Source organism: Plasmopara halstedii, assembly GCF_900000015.1.
Source record: "Plasmopara halstedii genome assembly, contig: Scaffold_525, whole genome shotgun sequence".
In the NCBI taxonomy this organism is placed as follows: Eukaryota; Oomycota; class Peronosporomycetes; order Peronosporales; family Peronosporaceae; genus Plasmopara; species Plasmopara halstedii.
The window spans coordinates 1,999,547-2,015,656 of NW_020187445.1; the positions used below are offsets into that span (position 1 = coordinate 1,999,547).

Below are 16,110 nucleotides of genomic sequence, written 5' to 3' on the forward strand. Positions count from 1 at the left end.
CTTCCAGATTAGAATGGCAGCGTCGACTATCACGTGAAATGTCTTGTGGGTCGACGTCGTCGACAGGGTCTGACCCAATATCTTGTGAAGTGGCGGAAATATTCGTGGGAGTTTGAGGTACCACTTCGGCAGGACTGTCCAGATGTCGTGGACACTTTGATCAGAGTAATAATGATGCTTCGCGTTGTCGTGCGCACGGCGTTTCGCTTCAGCAGCCCGGGAGCCGGAGAGCCATGAGCTGAGCTTGAGCTATGTCCCTGAGCCGCTGTGGCCGAAGCCTCACCCGTGTGAGAAATGGTCTAGTGGGAGCGTGATGGATGATTCCATGTGTCGCAGGGCGAAAATACGCAGGAAGACGGCGTTGCGCCGTAAGTTTGGCAAACTCAAATCTATGATAGCGCTCAACGCGCACGTCTACTTTCTTGTGACTTTGCTGTAAGGTCGACAGCGAGGAAAGTTGCCGGTGCCGCTGCACCCATCGCTTAAATACCTCCTCATCATCCACCGTAGTTTCGCCAGCGGCGAGCAGCACAGCAATAGTCCGCATTGCAGGTCTAGGAGCGCCTTCTTTCTGAGCTCCAAGTCGAGCGCGGTACCGGTCTATTGAGATCTCTTGGAGTACCAAATAGCGATCTCGCAGAGCTTTTCGCTGATCAAGCTCAGTTTGTGTTGTGGCTGGGGGCCCGACTACGTAGACGCCTAGCGATCGAGTGATCGCGTCTTTCGCTTCGGTTGCGGGATCCACCGAGCAAAAGCCGTATTCCACACTATGGTCTAAGACCAAACGTTGATACGAGCGCATGAGAGCCGCCCTGTCGGCAGCCCCCATTTGCTGCTCCTGTGCTTCGTCGAGGCAATTGGTAACAATACCACTTCCCCCGGAAGTCGAGAGGTAGGACCACAAACATGGTGTCCGCAAGGTTCGAGCTGTGATCATGACGTGCCGTTGGCGCCCCTCATTCTTTTCGTCATCCCATATTGGGAAAGAAGTATCCGACTTGTAGTCGACTTCCCCCAACTCCTCGACGCGGAAATTCGTCGCCCGTGGCGGGCGCGATGCGTTGCGCTCGGTTGCCGAGGACTTGGGATGTGCTTCCCGTGAAGCCGCGGACGTACTGTCCGGAGATACACCCTGTGCGCAGGAATAAGGGTATTGCCCGCGGGCGCCCTCGGAACCAGCTAGGCTGGGTGTTTTTCATGTCATAGATACAGGACTCATTGAGCGGAGAATATTTAAGGTTGTTCTTAAAAATGTAACAGTGTCTCAGACACGCGAGCCTCGTATGAGGAGACCATTAAATGTGAACTGTGGATTTTTATAATTTGAATGGGGGAGAGTGTAACGGGGTTACACGTCACCTCGTATGAAAGGGTGGGTCACACAAGATGGTGTAACCTCGTATGAAAGGGTGGGTCACACAAGATGGTGTGACCGTACAGATGTGTGGATTGCACAAGTCGGTGGAATCACACAATGGTATTGCTACACCGCAACAAGGAGCCACTACGTGGCTAATAGTAATGCACATTAATTAGGTTTGCCTATGCTAGTAAATTATTACAATATTAATCAGGAAAACCTTAAGTTTTAGAAATTTGGCGGCTCTGCCGCAACTAAAACAATTATATATAGCTATTACTTTGAACGGAGCAGTTCATTTACCTTGGCTAAGGCGTTAAGTAGTCTTGGAGGCAGCGATCTGCGATCCGCTGCACTCGTACTGGTTCTTATATAGAACGTAAGGTCGGTGACCTTAGCTGAGCTTCCTCTAAGCAAAGAGCTACGGCAGCTTGCAGTAGGCGTGGAGCAATCACGTTTACACAATGTATCAAAATGACGAAAGAAGTCCGAATGTAATCTTCATCATGGTTTGGAGGGTGTAAAGGGGTACGTAATGTACTATTGTGTACGTACCCCTTTACACCCTCCAATAGTACACAATAGTACTATTGTGTACATTACGTAACATTAGTACATTACGCACCCTTACACCAATGTACTATTGTATATCCACAAAAACCTGTTCGCTTTATGTACTAAGGTGTAAATTCAGTCATATGTTCACAATTTCTCATAAACCGAACAGGAATAATTTTATCCAGGCTAATGTCATATAGATCTCTTCTACTTCAATTGGTAATAAAGCTATCTGTGTTGCTTTTTGACGTGTTTACCACAGCCTCTTCTTTTCGGAAACCCATCGTTTGTCATCTAAACTTATTTTTTGGTGTCTTTTTAAATTCATTGTCATACAGAATCGTAGCGTCAATTTGTATACATGTAAAACTTGTACAATATATATATATAGAAAATAATAGTTTTGAGACCAAGAGATTCTTCTGAGTGACGTGCACAAGTACAACTAACTGTGATTGCTAGCATGGACCTATAGTTTAAAGCATCCTTCATGCAAGGTGCGCGGCAACACCGTTACAGCTCGGTACTAATTTATATTAGAATATTCATTAATAAAAATATAGATGGCAAAACTGGGGATATAAACTCTATTTGATAAAAATATTGCCGATTCAAGCCATACTGCATGCCAAAATTTTAAAGCCGTTGCTTGATCACACGGACCATATCTCTCATTTTAGGATGGCAACATATGCTTGTTTTCATAGAGCGGTGGTCTGTTGATAGCGATTTCTGATCATGATGTCCAACTTTTCAGGAAATGGATCGCTGCCAAGATGTAACCGGCACAAAAAGACGGTCCAACTTTCGATCAGATTCGCAGTGGGTATATTTCATTTCTTATCCTTAAGAAATTGTCTTGAATGATATCTACAAAGCTGGATGACGCTTGAACAGCTGTGAAATCTGGCTACTCTGAATAATATGCGAAGGTGCTTATTGTTAGCGCGTTTCAGAACTCCAGGACTATGGTTTTGCTTACTAGACCTGCTCTGAATACCTTGCCTTTATATCATATGCAGAGGGCATTATGTTCTCCGTCTTGTTTGGCATAACTGAATCTTAAACTGGCTCAGATCATACAACTACTGCACGCTGTAGACTCCATTATTGATTTGGCACTAGCCGCAACGTGTGAAGATGTCCGTTCCATTCCCGCTTTTAAACACCCCTACCGCCCCATTGTTCAATGTGGGTCTCGAGATTGTTTCTGCACAGGTGATAAAATGTGATTCTCTGAATCGTTATTCTCTTTATGAAAATGAAGCTCACTAATACTGTGTTCTTCCTATCATATCCAGCAAAGTGAATACCAAGATTTTGCGGCAAGGGTAAAGGGCAAGCTCTTCTCGAGTGATGCGTACACTAAAATTGAAATCAATGGCATGCCGATGGCCTGGTCGCATCCTGTCTTCGATTCGGTTAATCCTCAGTGGAACGAAAAGTTTTACTTCAATAACGTCCCAGAGGACTCGACGTTCAGACTGATCGTGCTCGAAACAGACATGATAGACGGTGATGAGCGTGGAGAAGCACATTTCAACACTACTCACACCAATTTCGATCCGAACGAAATGATATCCTTGCCAATAACGCTAGGTGATCGCAAAGCAGGCATCATCAGCATCAAGGTAAATTTAAAGTTGATTTTCACCTTCTCATACTAATTCGTCATCTCTTTAGGTCAACCGACAACAGGTCAATGCTGACTCAAATGCTGTGCTTGAAGAAGTCGGTCCTGTTCGCTACTCTGTGCACTCGAGCTATCGGGCAGGAGCGCTTAAGAAGTTGACGTCCGACGATGAAGACTGGGAATCGTTGGCGTATATTGTCCAGCTGCACAATGTCCCTCTATACCTGCCTAATGATAACGAATGGAATAAGAACTACACGAAAGTTCAGCGAGTATTCGCGTCTGATCATCCCGAGGCACCTATTCTTCGTGAAATTGTCAAGAAACAACATGCTGTGGTCTACAAACACGAAAAGAAAAGTACAAAATACGGATACCTTACCTCCCCTGATGACTTCTTTCATCTCGTCCGCAACGGAATGCGTCACGGTAAGCCTGTGCTGTTTACGTACGTGATTACTTCACAAGGCTGGTTTTTTTCTGAGACTGGAGCCGGCTTTTTTAAAGACATGTTGTCGAAGCATATGATGCATTCAAATATTGCTGAATCCGTCAAATATGCCGGCGAATTTCGCATTGAAGAAGAGAACGACGGCACTAGCAAGTTGGTAATTGACAACAATAGTGGTACGTATGCCCCGAGTTCGAAGATATTGCCACAGTTGAAATCACTCATGGAAAACAACTTTCCGGGGATCATTTGTGAGGCGTTAAGCCGTGAGAATGAGGCGTCAGCCAAGAGGCGTAAGGAGATTCTTGATGCATGGGAGTAAATAGTTTATTGAAAAAAGTGAACAGGATTTAGTATTAACATGCATTTAGCATACTCACATATCCGAGGTTTGACCAATTAAGCGCTGCTCACCTAAAAACATATTTGAGAAAATAGGTTCGATTTAGTTACACCTCAAATGCCATCCTTTCTCTTTTCTGATGGAGTGTTTGTTGAGAGATTCTTATACAAAATTCTATGACGATTTACAACAAATTTTTATAGATTCTGCAATCCATATTACGCATGATTTGTACGACTCTACATCATCTGCGATGGCCGATACATCATTTCGCTAGACTCTTGTAATAGAATAAATATGTTTTTTGTGATAAACCGTAAGAAAGAATGCGGCGAACGTTTGTGCCACCCCCTCAATAATGTAGCGGTATGACTCTCCTGATCACGATGTATTAATATACAAAATAGCTGTTACAATTATATAATTAGTTTGCATTTAATCTGCAATAGTTTTGGCTTTGGAAACAAAAATTGTATCAAAGTAGTGAGGTTGCCACGCACTGAAGTATCTGATTAAAAAGGCCACGTTTACTAGTGCAGGGAGGCTAGTAATGTACTATTGAGTAGTTACATGCGACGTGGTTGTCGTGCACTTCGCACAGAGAACGCTTTGGCTTTAAGAGTCCACGTCAACAAGCGCACAGAAGTTGCGTCCTTGAGTACTTACCTGTCAGAAGCGCCTCTACCGTGACTAGGTGCTAACTTACCTCTGTTTTTTAAATAACTTGTATTTTGTGAGCTTGTTCTATCTGGATCATTACTGAATATATACGATAAACTATCTTTCATAATTAACCCATCTTCATCATCTGACATGCGGCTAGCAGCCCACGTAAATCATACGTCTCTTACAGAAATCTGTTAATTCCTTAAAAATCGATACTTTGGTGTTTTTGAATACTAGGTGGAGCATATTTTCAACAGTTGCACATTAATGTGATTCAATCACTGTACCAAATATTGAAGGTAAAAGTGCGCAAATGCCCAGAGCATACCTCCTCACAGCCTACATCAATGCGATATGTACCGCCCTAGGGCTCAGACTTTTCGAAACTTGAAGATAATTTTTAAATAGTGACCGCGCCAGCCAACAAGCACAGCACTTAAAGTCTACCTGCACCCTTATGCCGTGCCCGATCATCAGAGCTACGGACCGCAGAAGCTGCGAATTTTAGTGGGTTCTTTGCAATCAATAAAAAAATTATCAGACAGCACGTATCTGTGTGGTTTTCGCATGCATCTAAATTTGGCTACTTAGCAGTTCCTGAAAGGTTCTCTTACTCATGTGCGCACCAGGTATGACGCTTAATCTCATCGGGATAATTCATTGATTCTGCTACGAAGCGACATCGGCAAGTCAAATTTGATCGATAGATCGGAGGGTTTTAAACTCACCTGATGGTTGACCAACTATGTTCAACTGAATAAAGTCTGTATATGCATGTACTGAATATTTCATCGCAGATTTAATGGGTAGAAACTACTTACCTTGCACCGTGGTATCATCGCACATGTGCTTCGAAAAACAGGATACACCCCGTGAATAACGCTTTCTGCCTGTCAATTTGTTTTTTTTACACCCGACTTATCGTGGTCTGGACGACTGCGGTCGACGATATCATTGGAATAGGTTTGTGCATAACCACGATGTGACTAGGATAGCTGCGTCACCAGATGATTGAACCAGTGGTGCATCAGCTGATTTGAAAAATAATCAGCAGCTCCCAGAGCAATCTGCCCGGACAACTCACCACAGTAAGAGAAATATCGCTGTTTCTTATCAGCAGCTGAATTTTTATTTCAACCAGGTCAAGGGCACTAAACGAGTGCAATCAAGTATGATGTTGACCGGCACATTTCTTCCAGAAGTCAGCAATTGCGCCGGAATCGTTGCTGCTTTTATATCATCGTGAGCATGCCCAATTCGCCACTTGCTGTTAGGCTAAAAAAAGTCGGTGCCCAGCGTGGAGGTTTACTTTTCACACCAAACGCGTTTAGTAGCTGGCGTGATAAAGCGTACGTGACAGCTCGCTGCTCTCTTAGTACGGATCATCGACGTGTAGCATAATGTAAAAATTCATAAATTAGATCTGCTTCATTTGATGCACACCACAATTCAGGGCAACATGCGTGATGGATCTTACGTCGCTTACTTTATTACGCCAAACGCTCCATTACAACTGTGTGATGGCTAGTCAGTGCAGTCACGTCGACACACGGATGATCTGTCCTTCATATTTTCAGGACCGTGACTTTCACAGTTGAGCTTCAAATTCACCCTGAAGATTACCCAGCCCCTTCTACTCCCCACAGGTCCTGCAGCAAAAGTCAGCATCTCTTAGCTAATAAGTTCGTTAAACCTACACTGGATATTCGCGCTTTCCCTTCGCAACAGTGATACACTTTTATGACAGCAATATACTTTGTTACATCACACCCTAGTACCTCAATTCACTGACCCCATTGTATTTCAGTTTTTACTCAAGGCACTTAGCAATATCATTGCTATCAATTTTGGACAATGCAATGTCCTACACAGAAGTCATTGCAGCTTTATGGCTCGAATAAATGCGTGTCGATTTTTGACAGAGATGTGTTTATGACATACCAAAAATTCAGATGAAAAAACGTGCGTGGAAGCTAATTTTCTTGACTCCCAGTCGACATATGATTATTGGTGCCCGCACAGCATACAAAGAATGAAATTCTAGCTGTTCGCATCCAGGATGAGACAATGTTCTTCGGTGTCATAGCTCTTTACGTTACGAGAAGATTATTCACAACCTTCTTTTCCATTACCTGTGTATCCGTTGCAAGATGCACCAGGAACATATTTCTTTTCCGATACTTCTGTAAGCTGTCGTCTGGTATCAGTAGTATGGTGTCCCCCTTGATTCCACAACGATTGTGGTAATTCAAAGGTTTTTTTAAGTACCCTCTTATAAACTGGATCCATTGACATTAACCTTCATGAGGTTGGACAGCTTACTAAGACTCGATGATTCTATGCGAGCGGCTCGTTGATCGACACTACGTGGGAATGCGACCTTCAGTGCCAACCTCGAGTGAATGGTGCGGACTTCGAAGCGAGCCGCACACATACGTAACTCTTTCAATGTGATGACAGCTGTTACCTCATCAGGGAGAGTATCGCATACTGTAGGCCTACGAACAATTGCGTTAGAGAGTTCATCGATTTTACACTTTCCATATCATAGATGCCTCAACTACAGAGGTACAACACTTTAGTAAGCAATCATGTTTGCGGCCTCTAGCTTAAGTTGCAGCGGGGCTGCTGTAGCTCTTTGCTCGGAGGAGCTAAGCTACGATCACCGACCTTACGTTCTATACTAGAACCAGTACGAGTGTAGCGGATCGCAATCCGCTACCTCCAAGAGTACCCAGAACCTTAACCAAAGCAAATGTACCCTCCGTTCAAAATTAAAACTGTGATTAGTTGTTTTATGTGCGAAAAGGCGCCTATATCTAAAACCTTATTTTTCCAATCAAATAAAAAGACCTAATGAATATGCATTACTGGCAGTCCTGCTACTTGGTAGTTTCTTGTTTCGGTGTCGCCACTCCATTGTGTGATAACACCGTCTTGTATAATCCACACTAATGAACGGTCGCACCATCTTGGAAACCCGCCTTACCATACAGGTACGCACATCAAATGAAGCTTTCAATGAAATTAAGACTCTGTTACATAAGTACTACTAAAACATGTCTGATGCACGGCCAAAAAATTGGCCAATCAACTCTATTTGTCTAGTAGGTGAGGAATTTCTGGCCCTCCTCAATACGAACTGGACGATTAATATAAGCGGCATCACGACTGTGGGTCGCTCCTGGATTTGTCTAGCTAGTTTGCGCTTTATCATGAGCGCGCCAACAGGCGAGCGATAACCGCCTCCAGTCCTTTGACCACCAGTTCCTTGATCCCATCAGAGGCCACGAATCGCATTAGCTTCTTAACCTGGTCGCTTTGTACCAGCGACAGGTACTTAAACAATTTATACTTCCTCCTCGCAGAGAATACAGTCGTTTCACGACTCCATCGTGGAACTGACTACCAGTGCAACCTTAGTGCTATTGTTAGCGCGCAGATTAAGAGCCAAAGCTTCGTCTGTGATGAGTGCACAGCAAATCCGCATCAACGGACCTTTCCTTCACACTTGCATATATCAACGGTTTGAATTTTTAATGAAAATGATGTGTTCTACACACTACCCGGCTAAGTGCGCTTTTGGCTATTTGATACTCACATGCATTACTTTGCTTAATACATATTCTTAACATTCTTTCAACTTTCAATTCTACGACCCAAGTGTATAGCAAACGTCGCACAGACTAAACAATCTTGAGACTTTCGTCCAAGTCTCTATTTGAATTTCACATGTAGAAAACAACGCAAAAGAACTGACATCATGAATCACTTATGCCCACGAATCCAAAATTGCCTTGCGTGTTCTCTGCGAATTTTCGTTTTCACGATCCAACGCCTCTATAGCCAAACCAGGAAAATTATTCTCCATCAGTGCTTTGAGCCGCGGCAAATCTTCTTTTGGTGGTGCATACGTGCCGCTATCATTGTCGATAACAAGTTTCGGCTCTCCAAACAAATTATCATCAATGTGAAACTCACCCGCATACCTGTGCATAAATACAATGAGCTGAAGCTGTAAAGGTTACATCAGACCAGCAGATAGTTTACGTACATAACAGAAAACGCGGCACCAGAGTGAAGCATATGTTTTGATAACATATCTTTAAAAAAGGCTGCACCGGTCTCTGAGAAATACCAACCATTTTTTGTGATGACATAGGTAAATAGCACTGATCTACCTTGACGACGACCATTTTGAATGAGCTGCAAGAATTCCAATGAAGACGAAATGGCCCCGTAAGTTGACTTTTTGGGGCCGTGTGTGTAAATGACAGCGTGTTGTGTCATAATGGCTTGACGAAGTACTGCAGACTCGGGATAATCAGGCGAAAAGATTCGTTGAATAGCTGGATAATTCCTGTTCCACTCATGCTCCGTACGCAAAAATAGCGGTATATTGTGAAGTTGAATATGGTACGCCAATGACTCAATCCGTGCAGCATTTGATGTTGACATGGTCATGAGGCCAGCAGCTACACTTGAATGCACGGAGTAACGAACCGGACCATATTCGTAAAATGGACCACAACCCGTAGACTCGATTGGAAACGATTTGACTTTAACCACAATGGTACCGGCAGCTCTGCCATGAAGTGAAATAGCCAGCTCAAAAGTCGATTCGATGCCGTCTGTGTTGACTGCTACAAATTGCGTCTCTCCAAGATCATCATCTGCATTTACATCCTTATCGTATAGATGCAATTCGCACAGCTCGTCAGGCTGGACATTTCGAAAAAAAAACTGTTCGTTCCAGACAGGATTTAAGGTGGAGAAGACGGGATGTGTCCAAGCCACTTGCTGTCCATTCACTTTAATTACGACGTAAGCATCGCTGGAAGTAAGTTGACCTTTAAGAAGCGCTGTGACACCCAAATAATCGCCAGCAATGATATTCTAATAACATGCATAGGAAGACGTGAGTGCGTAGTGGAAGGAGAGCGGTAATATGATGAATCTCGCACTTTAGCTGACACAATCTCAAGCTTTACGTCAAGCAATGCGTTCGGAGGTAAATATGATTCGTCGGACGGAAGTGGAAACAAGGTGGGTGTGGATTTCCTCCTGGCAGTAGTGATGATATTGTTGTTAGAAGAAGCTTGGCCCATGATGTAGAATTTTGATCTTAAGTGACTGATAAACATCGTTTTGTCTTATTATCGAGATATTTGCATTGAAAAGAAGCGAACAATTCAAAGGTGTCCGAAAAAGTGACCTGATTTTTTTGCAATTTCTTTTATAATTAGGTGTACATACTTTGCAAGCGTTTGTAGCGTTACTTCAAATTGCATCTTGACTCTTGATATTCAAGTACTAATTTGCAACCTAAGCGCTAAAACTTTCCTTATCTGAAAACTGTTCTCAAATAGCATATTCAGCTGCAATAATTCATTTTCAAGGGGAGCGTAGGAGCCTGCATTATTGTCAAGCACAGTTTGTGCGTGCAATCATTGAAACTTAGAACTAGACGGTATCAGTCGAGGGCATTCAAATCTCAATTTGCTTCGCTAAGTAGGCCAGCGAGAAGCACCCTCTTTTGTCAATGCGTATGTGAATAACACCATCGTCACGCATTTGGTCATGAGCGTTGCGTCCTCAAAATCAATCACCAGGATGTAACTCTTGGTAGTTAGTGGTTGATCTTGAACTTCACGATATTCACCAGTAGCAAGAAAAGTTATACAGACAGACTCGAGATGCAGGGGAGCAGTGAGTATTCAGCGGGGTAGACACTAACACTAATCCGATTTCGGGCAATGCAAATCACATCAAATTTAAAAATGTCCAACTCAAAGTCTAGGGATATACCACTTGTGAGAAGAAAACCGAAATGATCGCAATTTGCGATAAAAAATACTCACGACAGTTTTAGAAATAGGCATTCGATATCCAAGAAATGTTTGCGTAGTCAGCAGATTAACTGACTGGAATAAGTTATCTTTGATGCAATTAGAAAGAGCACTCTCAAAACGAGCACAAATTGTAATAGTTAAAGAACTGTTTGGTAAATCGGCTGCATTTCCAGGAACAAATTACGTCGATGTCGCGCTTTGCTCCTCGCAATAAGCGACGCTGTATGTTCCGTCCAAGCACAGCGCCACATGAAAAATGTTACATTCTAACAGGTTACGTACCGTGACTTTATAAAGCAGGCAAATTTTCCTTGAGATGAAAAGTTAGGACAATATTCAGAGTTGTGACAATAAGGTACTCAAGATATTGATGCATAAAACCCCTTGACTATATCAATTATTAATTGTCGATAAATGACTCGATATGTAATTTGAATTAAAACTTAAGGAGTACTAACGTCTTTAATTATTGGAATAACCTTGAAGTGTCGCGCGTGGGGTGAAAGCAAAAGTGCCCGGTTCATACGATTCAACATGCGAAGCCATCTGAGCAACCGAACAACATCCACAGAAAAAGGTGTAAGCGGCATCCTCTACGTACGTTCCAGGAATGCTAAAAAGTGAGCGGATGCGCCATCGTAATCGCATCATGCATAGGGCCGATATGACGAAGCACAGCCAAAAGAGAAACTCAAGAAAGCCACTGTGACTCGTTATTGCAATAAGCGCCAATAGGTATAGCCCTCCGACGATACCAAGTACGTGATAAAATGGCGTCATTCCCAGCCGAGCCGAAATTTGAGCTACCACGAGACCAGGACAACAGCAAGACATAATACCTAATTAAGCAAAATTAGGTTTTCGTTAGAGATGTCTAAGATACAAAGACGTATGAAGCGTACCATTGGGCACTATTGAGTCAGTAAATCCAAAGATACCAGTCTTCCAGCGGCCTGTAACAATGCCATTCGAGTCAATGCCTTGGTTGCTGTTTTCGCCATCAGTTATGTTAACAGTCATGTCAGCTGGTTTAATCGGAGGCTCGAACTGCATAGCTGCTTGATACTTTGAGATTTTAGGTTGGAGAAGGAAAAGGAGGAATGAGATTGAATTTTAATTAAGCATGCTTCGTTTGGGACGAGCCAATGCTGTCTTTAAGTTCTGATCATATGAGAGAGTATAAATAGCATGAGATCTCGAAATAACTGTCAAGTAAGAAAACAGTAATTCCATTGACAAATAATGTCTGTGTTCTGCCTTGAGGTTTGCCATTTGTCGAATGCGAATATAACAATATCTTGACTCGAAGACACATTCAAGTCGTGATTCCCATGCGTTTTTCTATTATTTTCAACCTCGCTATTTATTCGCAGGTGCATTTTTTCAATTAACTACAACGTGCTTGCAGCGCGACTCTTTCGTTTTGTTTTCCATTCCATCCATATTGCGATACAAGTAGAAATATGCTGGAATTAGGAAGAAAGTTGCTGATAAGATGATTCATGCGCCAAACCTGTCACTTACCTGTCTCGTTTTTTAAGAATTGCTACATTGCAAACGTGGTATGGATAAGGTAGCAGTAAAAACAACTGAGACTCATGTGCGCCAGCGTCTTAATATGCCTGTGCAGCAGAGATTCGCTGCGATCATGACGATGAGATAGAAGTCGTTCTGCCATACACACGCCAGTTTTACGCCACACATATATTGAAGAGGTACTTGGACAATAATGTGAACTACGGAAAATGTAGATTTTAACGGTGTAGAAGCAGCATTTTCCATAACTGAGACGACCTTCAGTGCTACTGCTACCACCTAATGAAACACCACAGATGCATGTGTATCATGTGGTCAATGGTTGATAAGTAGACTACTTGGATGGCACTTGCTGCCACTGTTTCAGTACTGAAAATAGTCCTTCTTAGCCTTACAGTAGCTACATACGCTACGGGTGCAACTCTTATGCTTTGAAGCTCTGCTGCAGCAAATTCCTTGGACGGCCCAGAACTTCAATGAATCCTCCGTTATAGCCACAAAAAAAGTTGAGGACATTGACGTATCTAATGTGGCCATCAGCTCTTCTGCGTCTGAGCCATGCGAAGGGGTTCTTTGGTTTTGAAAATTAGTTCTTACAACCAGATCTGTCAACTTGTCAAGAAATAAGGATTGAGACGAGAGCCAACTCGTTCATAAATGACAGCACCACATAAAAATTTATTGAATAGCTGCTCGATCTCTCGATCCCTACACATTTTTCATCGCATCTTGCTTACCTTACATCTTAACAGGCGGTACGTGATACTGTTGTTGATTAGAAATCAAGCGAAGGTACACAAGTAGAGGCGCTGACAGCATGAAAAGTATTACAGGCACTTGCATCTGGTCTATCATCTGGTACAAATCTTATTGAAATACGACAAGTGTACTTGAGGTACGTAAAAGAAAAAAGAGGTTAAGTTATAATAGGAACACGACGTACTGCCGACGCAGCTTGACCAAAAAAATACCATGCTGTCCATAGTAAACAAGAAGTGTTTGAACCCCAAGTACGCTATCTTCAAGCTTAAACAACACTACAAAGGGATTGGCAGTAAGGTATGAACCGCCTCTCTGAGAGTCCTTGGATACTTTCAAATCGATTTTGATGCTCTCGCTGTCTTCAAATAAAGTTTTCAATCAAAAGCATACACGTAAATCTAGGGGTTATAAAATCCTACATGGTTTGCGTTCTGCTGTACTTTATACATTGCACGCGACGTGTACACGTTACTTATGCTTTGGTTTCTCGCAGTCCGAGTCGTTTGATGTACAGGATTGACAAATTTGTGAAAGGTACGATCGCTTGCATCCGTACTTGGACTTAGCACAGAACGGACTATTGACGTGGCACGGTGGATTTAGCGCTTTGAGCTCGTTCGTAGTGGGCAGCTTCCGCATGAGACCACCGTCACTTGTTTTGGGATTGCTTGCTACGAGCTTGGCGTATGCAGATACAAGCTTTTCGATTCGCTTAGCATTGGCATCACTATCGCCCGGGTTGGCCCAGAACTCAATACTCTCAATGGTAGTTACTGTTGATGGCAAAAAGTCTGTTAACAACGACAACTTACCTGGGGTAATGACGACGTTAAACTCAACACCGCCAGCCTTACAGAAGTCGGAGTAGTCAGCGTACGTTTTGCCTGTGGCTGGGTTAACCATTGAAGTAATCCCCACGACATCGTCGAGCAAAATATAGCCGAGGATCTCGTACGAAAACGTACAAGTCTTACCATCCGGCTCCTTGCCGAGAGGACACATACCACCATTATATTTTTCTCGACAGGAATCCGTTTTGTTTGCCCAGAGCTTCTGAGGGCAACTGTTAGGAAATGAAAACCAGTAGTTGTGCGGGTACGGGGCAATCGGTTCGCTGTCCATGAGTGAACCACCGACACAAAAGCCCAACTCTGGCTGACCATTTGCACCAATGTATTGGTTACACTCGTCAGGAAAAGAGCCATCATCTTTAGGATGACATTGCCCACCATCCATCGGTATGAATGGACAGCTTTCGACGGCAAATTTATATTCATCTGTGGTATTCGCATAGTACTTCATAGCAGCAGGAGGCTGCACAGTAGTCGTTTGAAAGAAAACAACGTACTTGACGTTGTTTTTTCGTTCGCAAGAAGTGACGACGGACGCGTTAATACACTCAGCCTGCACGTACTTAAAAGCTCCTTCAACAGATGCCATGTTGACAGTGTCAACTACGGCTCGATAATTTTCATCGAACGTGTCGTAGTATGGCGACACAAAGCGCTTGTGAATTTTATCCCACTTTGGCATGTCACCTTGCACACGCACGCCCAACCGAGTCACTTTTTGAAAAGACACCGCTTCCTCAGGGTCTTCATTACCGTCGTCACTATCATCACTTTCTGTCTGATCAGTCTGCGTCGTCGAATCGTCATACTTAAAAATGGCACCTGGGGTGGAAGACTCGTTGGAACACGAATCGTCCTGTTGGTTCACATGATTACCACCATCTTCACACGAGTTAATGTCGGTCTGATGAGCGCGTTCGGTTTCCTTTGAGGTTGTACTTGCAACGAGCGCTGCGGCAATGGTCAGACTCAGCGAGAAAGCTTTCATTGCTCAGTAAATTGAGCGCAAGAATGAAAGTAACATGCGGTGGGCAGATCGGATGCAGCAGCCCATCTGTCGTCCGTAAATGCGGTTGTAAAAAATGTGCACTTCTCTCCCTCGTTTATATTGAACTTTGACCCAAATTTGCTGATTTGGGTTGATTTCATATTAAAGAGTTCACGATCTCGATGCACTATGAGTCCCTACACAACGTCAAGCAAGCAGTTTAATAATAAGAGATTAAACATGTTGTCACCACGCTTTAGACATATTCACTCACATGTCGTTTTGCTTTTGCATCACGCACTCGTCGCACTGCTTAATAGTGCGACGATTGCTGTATCTTTAACAAATACTTGATCATCAACGCTATATGGGTTCGCGTTTGTCGTAATGAGCTCGCAGTAGCCCTTCCTGTCGTCATTCTTTTTTTGTGAAAGCCCTTTGTTGTCCTGTGTTTGAACAGCTTATTCGTTCGTGTCCATCAATTCGGAGGTCCATCGTGCAGCTGTGACTTATTGGCAACGTTACGACATTGATCCTATAGTGGTCTTCAACTTACTGACATTAGGGCTTGATTGCTTTCGTAACCAAAACGTCAGTTGGAGTGCGTAATAGCGCATTAATAGATATACAGGATATCAAAATTACCAGTACAAAATAGAATACTGGTTTGGCAAGGAATGGGATAGCCATCGTGATCCGTGTTTGTGACTTAGACGCAGAACGCGTCATATTCAAATATTTCTTTGCAATTGTCATACCTCATGTCTGTCCTCCCCTCCCATCCATAAAAAAGAGGTTCAGATATGATGTCCGATGTGCAAAAGCCCAACGAAAGCCAATAATGAGTAAATGCTTAAAACAGAGTTGCCATCTTGGAAATAATGAGCAAAAATAATTTCCGTGGAAAATTTGCATCAATTTAGTTTGTACAAAATTTTCTCTCTTTTCGACTGCTGCAGTGTTCGGAGATGTTGTTACAAAAATACACTTTACGCTGTCGGATCGGTGGCGACGACACTTTCAAGTATATATTACCTACTTTATGACGACGCATCAACTCGGTCGTAATCGATGCACAACTATCATCACCCAAGCTGAGCGAGATCGACA

General features: G+C 43.1%; 3 protein-coding genes across 3 annotated transcripts; 1 reads left to right on the plus strand and 2 right to left on the minus strand.

Annotated features, from left to right (window-relative positions):
- Nucleotides 1–3,303: 3,303 nt before the first annotated feature.
- On the plus strand, nucleotides 3,304–4,324 carry PHALS_11031 (C2 domain; the record flags this gene model as incomplete). The annotated part of the gene is made up of 2 exons (XM_024726555.1): nucleotides 3,304–3,549; nucleotides 3,602–4,324. The coding sequence occupies 2 exons, from the start codon at nucleotides 3,304–3,306 to the stop codon at nucleotides 4,322–4,324; spliced, it is 969 nt and encodes a 322-aa protein (XP_024577221.1).
- Nucleotides 4,325–8,783: 4,459 nt separating this feature from the next.
- PHALS_11032 (Predicted Ca2-dependent phospholipid-binding protein) lies at nucleotides 8,784–11,916 on the minus strand (the record flags this gene model as incomplete). The annotated part of the gene is made up of 6 exons (XM_024726556.1): nucleotides 8,784–9,000; nucleotides 9,066–9,138; nucleotides 9,193–9,907; nucleotides 9,976–10,075; nucleotides 11,465–11,702; nucleotides 11,766–11,916. 6 exons carry the CDS (start codon nucleotides 11,914–11,916, stop codon nucleotides 8,784–8,786), a joined length of 1,494 nt encoding a protein of 497 aa, XP_024577222.1.
- Nucleotides 11,917–13,174: 1,258 nt separating this feature from the next.
- Nucleotides 13,175–15,690, minus strand: PHALS_11033 (uncharacterized protein; the record flags this gene model as incomplete). Its single annotated transcript, XM_024726557.1, has 8 exons — nucleotides 13,175–13,265; nucleotides 13,343–13,520; nucleotides 13,581–13,595; nucleotides 13,674–14,963; nucleotides 15,035–15,197; nucleotides 15,275–15,312; nucleotides 15,557–15,575; nucleotides 15,646–15,690. 8 exons carry the CDS (start codon nucleotides 15,688–15,690, stop codon nucleotides 13,175–13,177), a joined length of 1,839 nt encoding a protein of 612 aa, XP_024577223.1.
- Nucleotides 15,691–16,110: the final 420 nt, after the last annotated feature.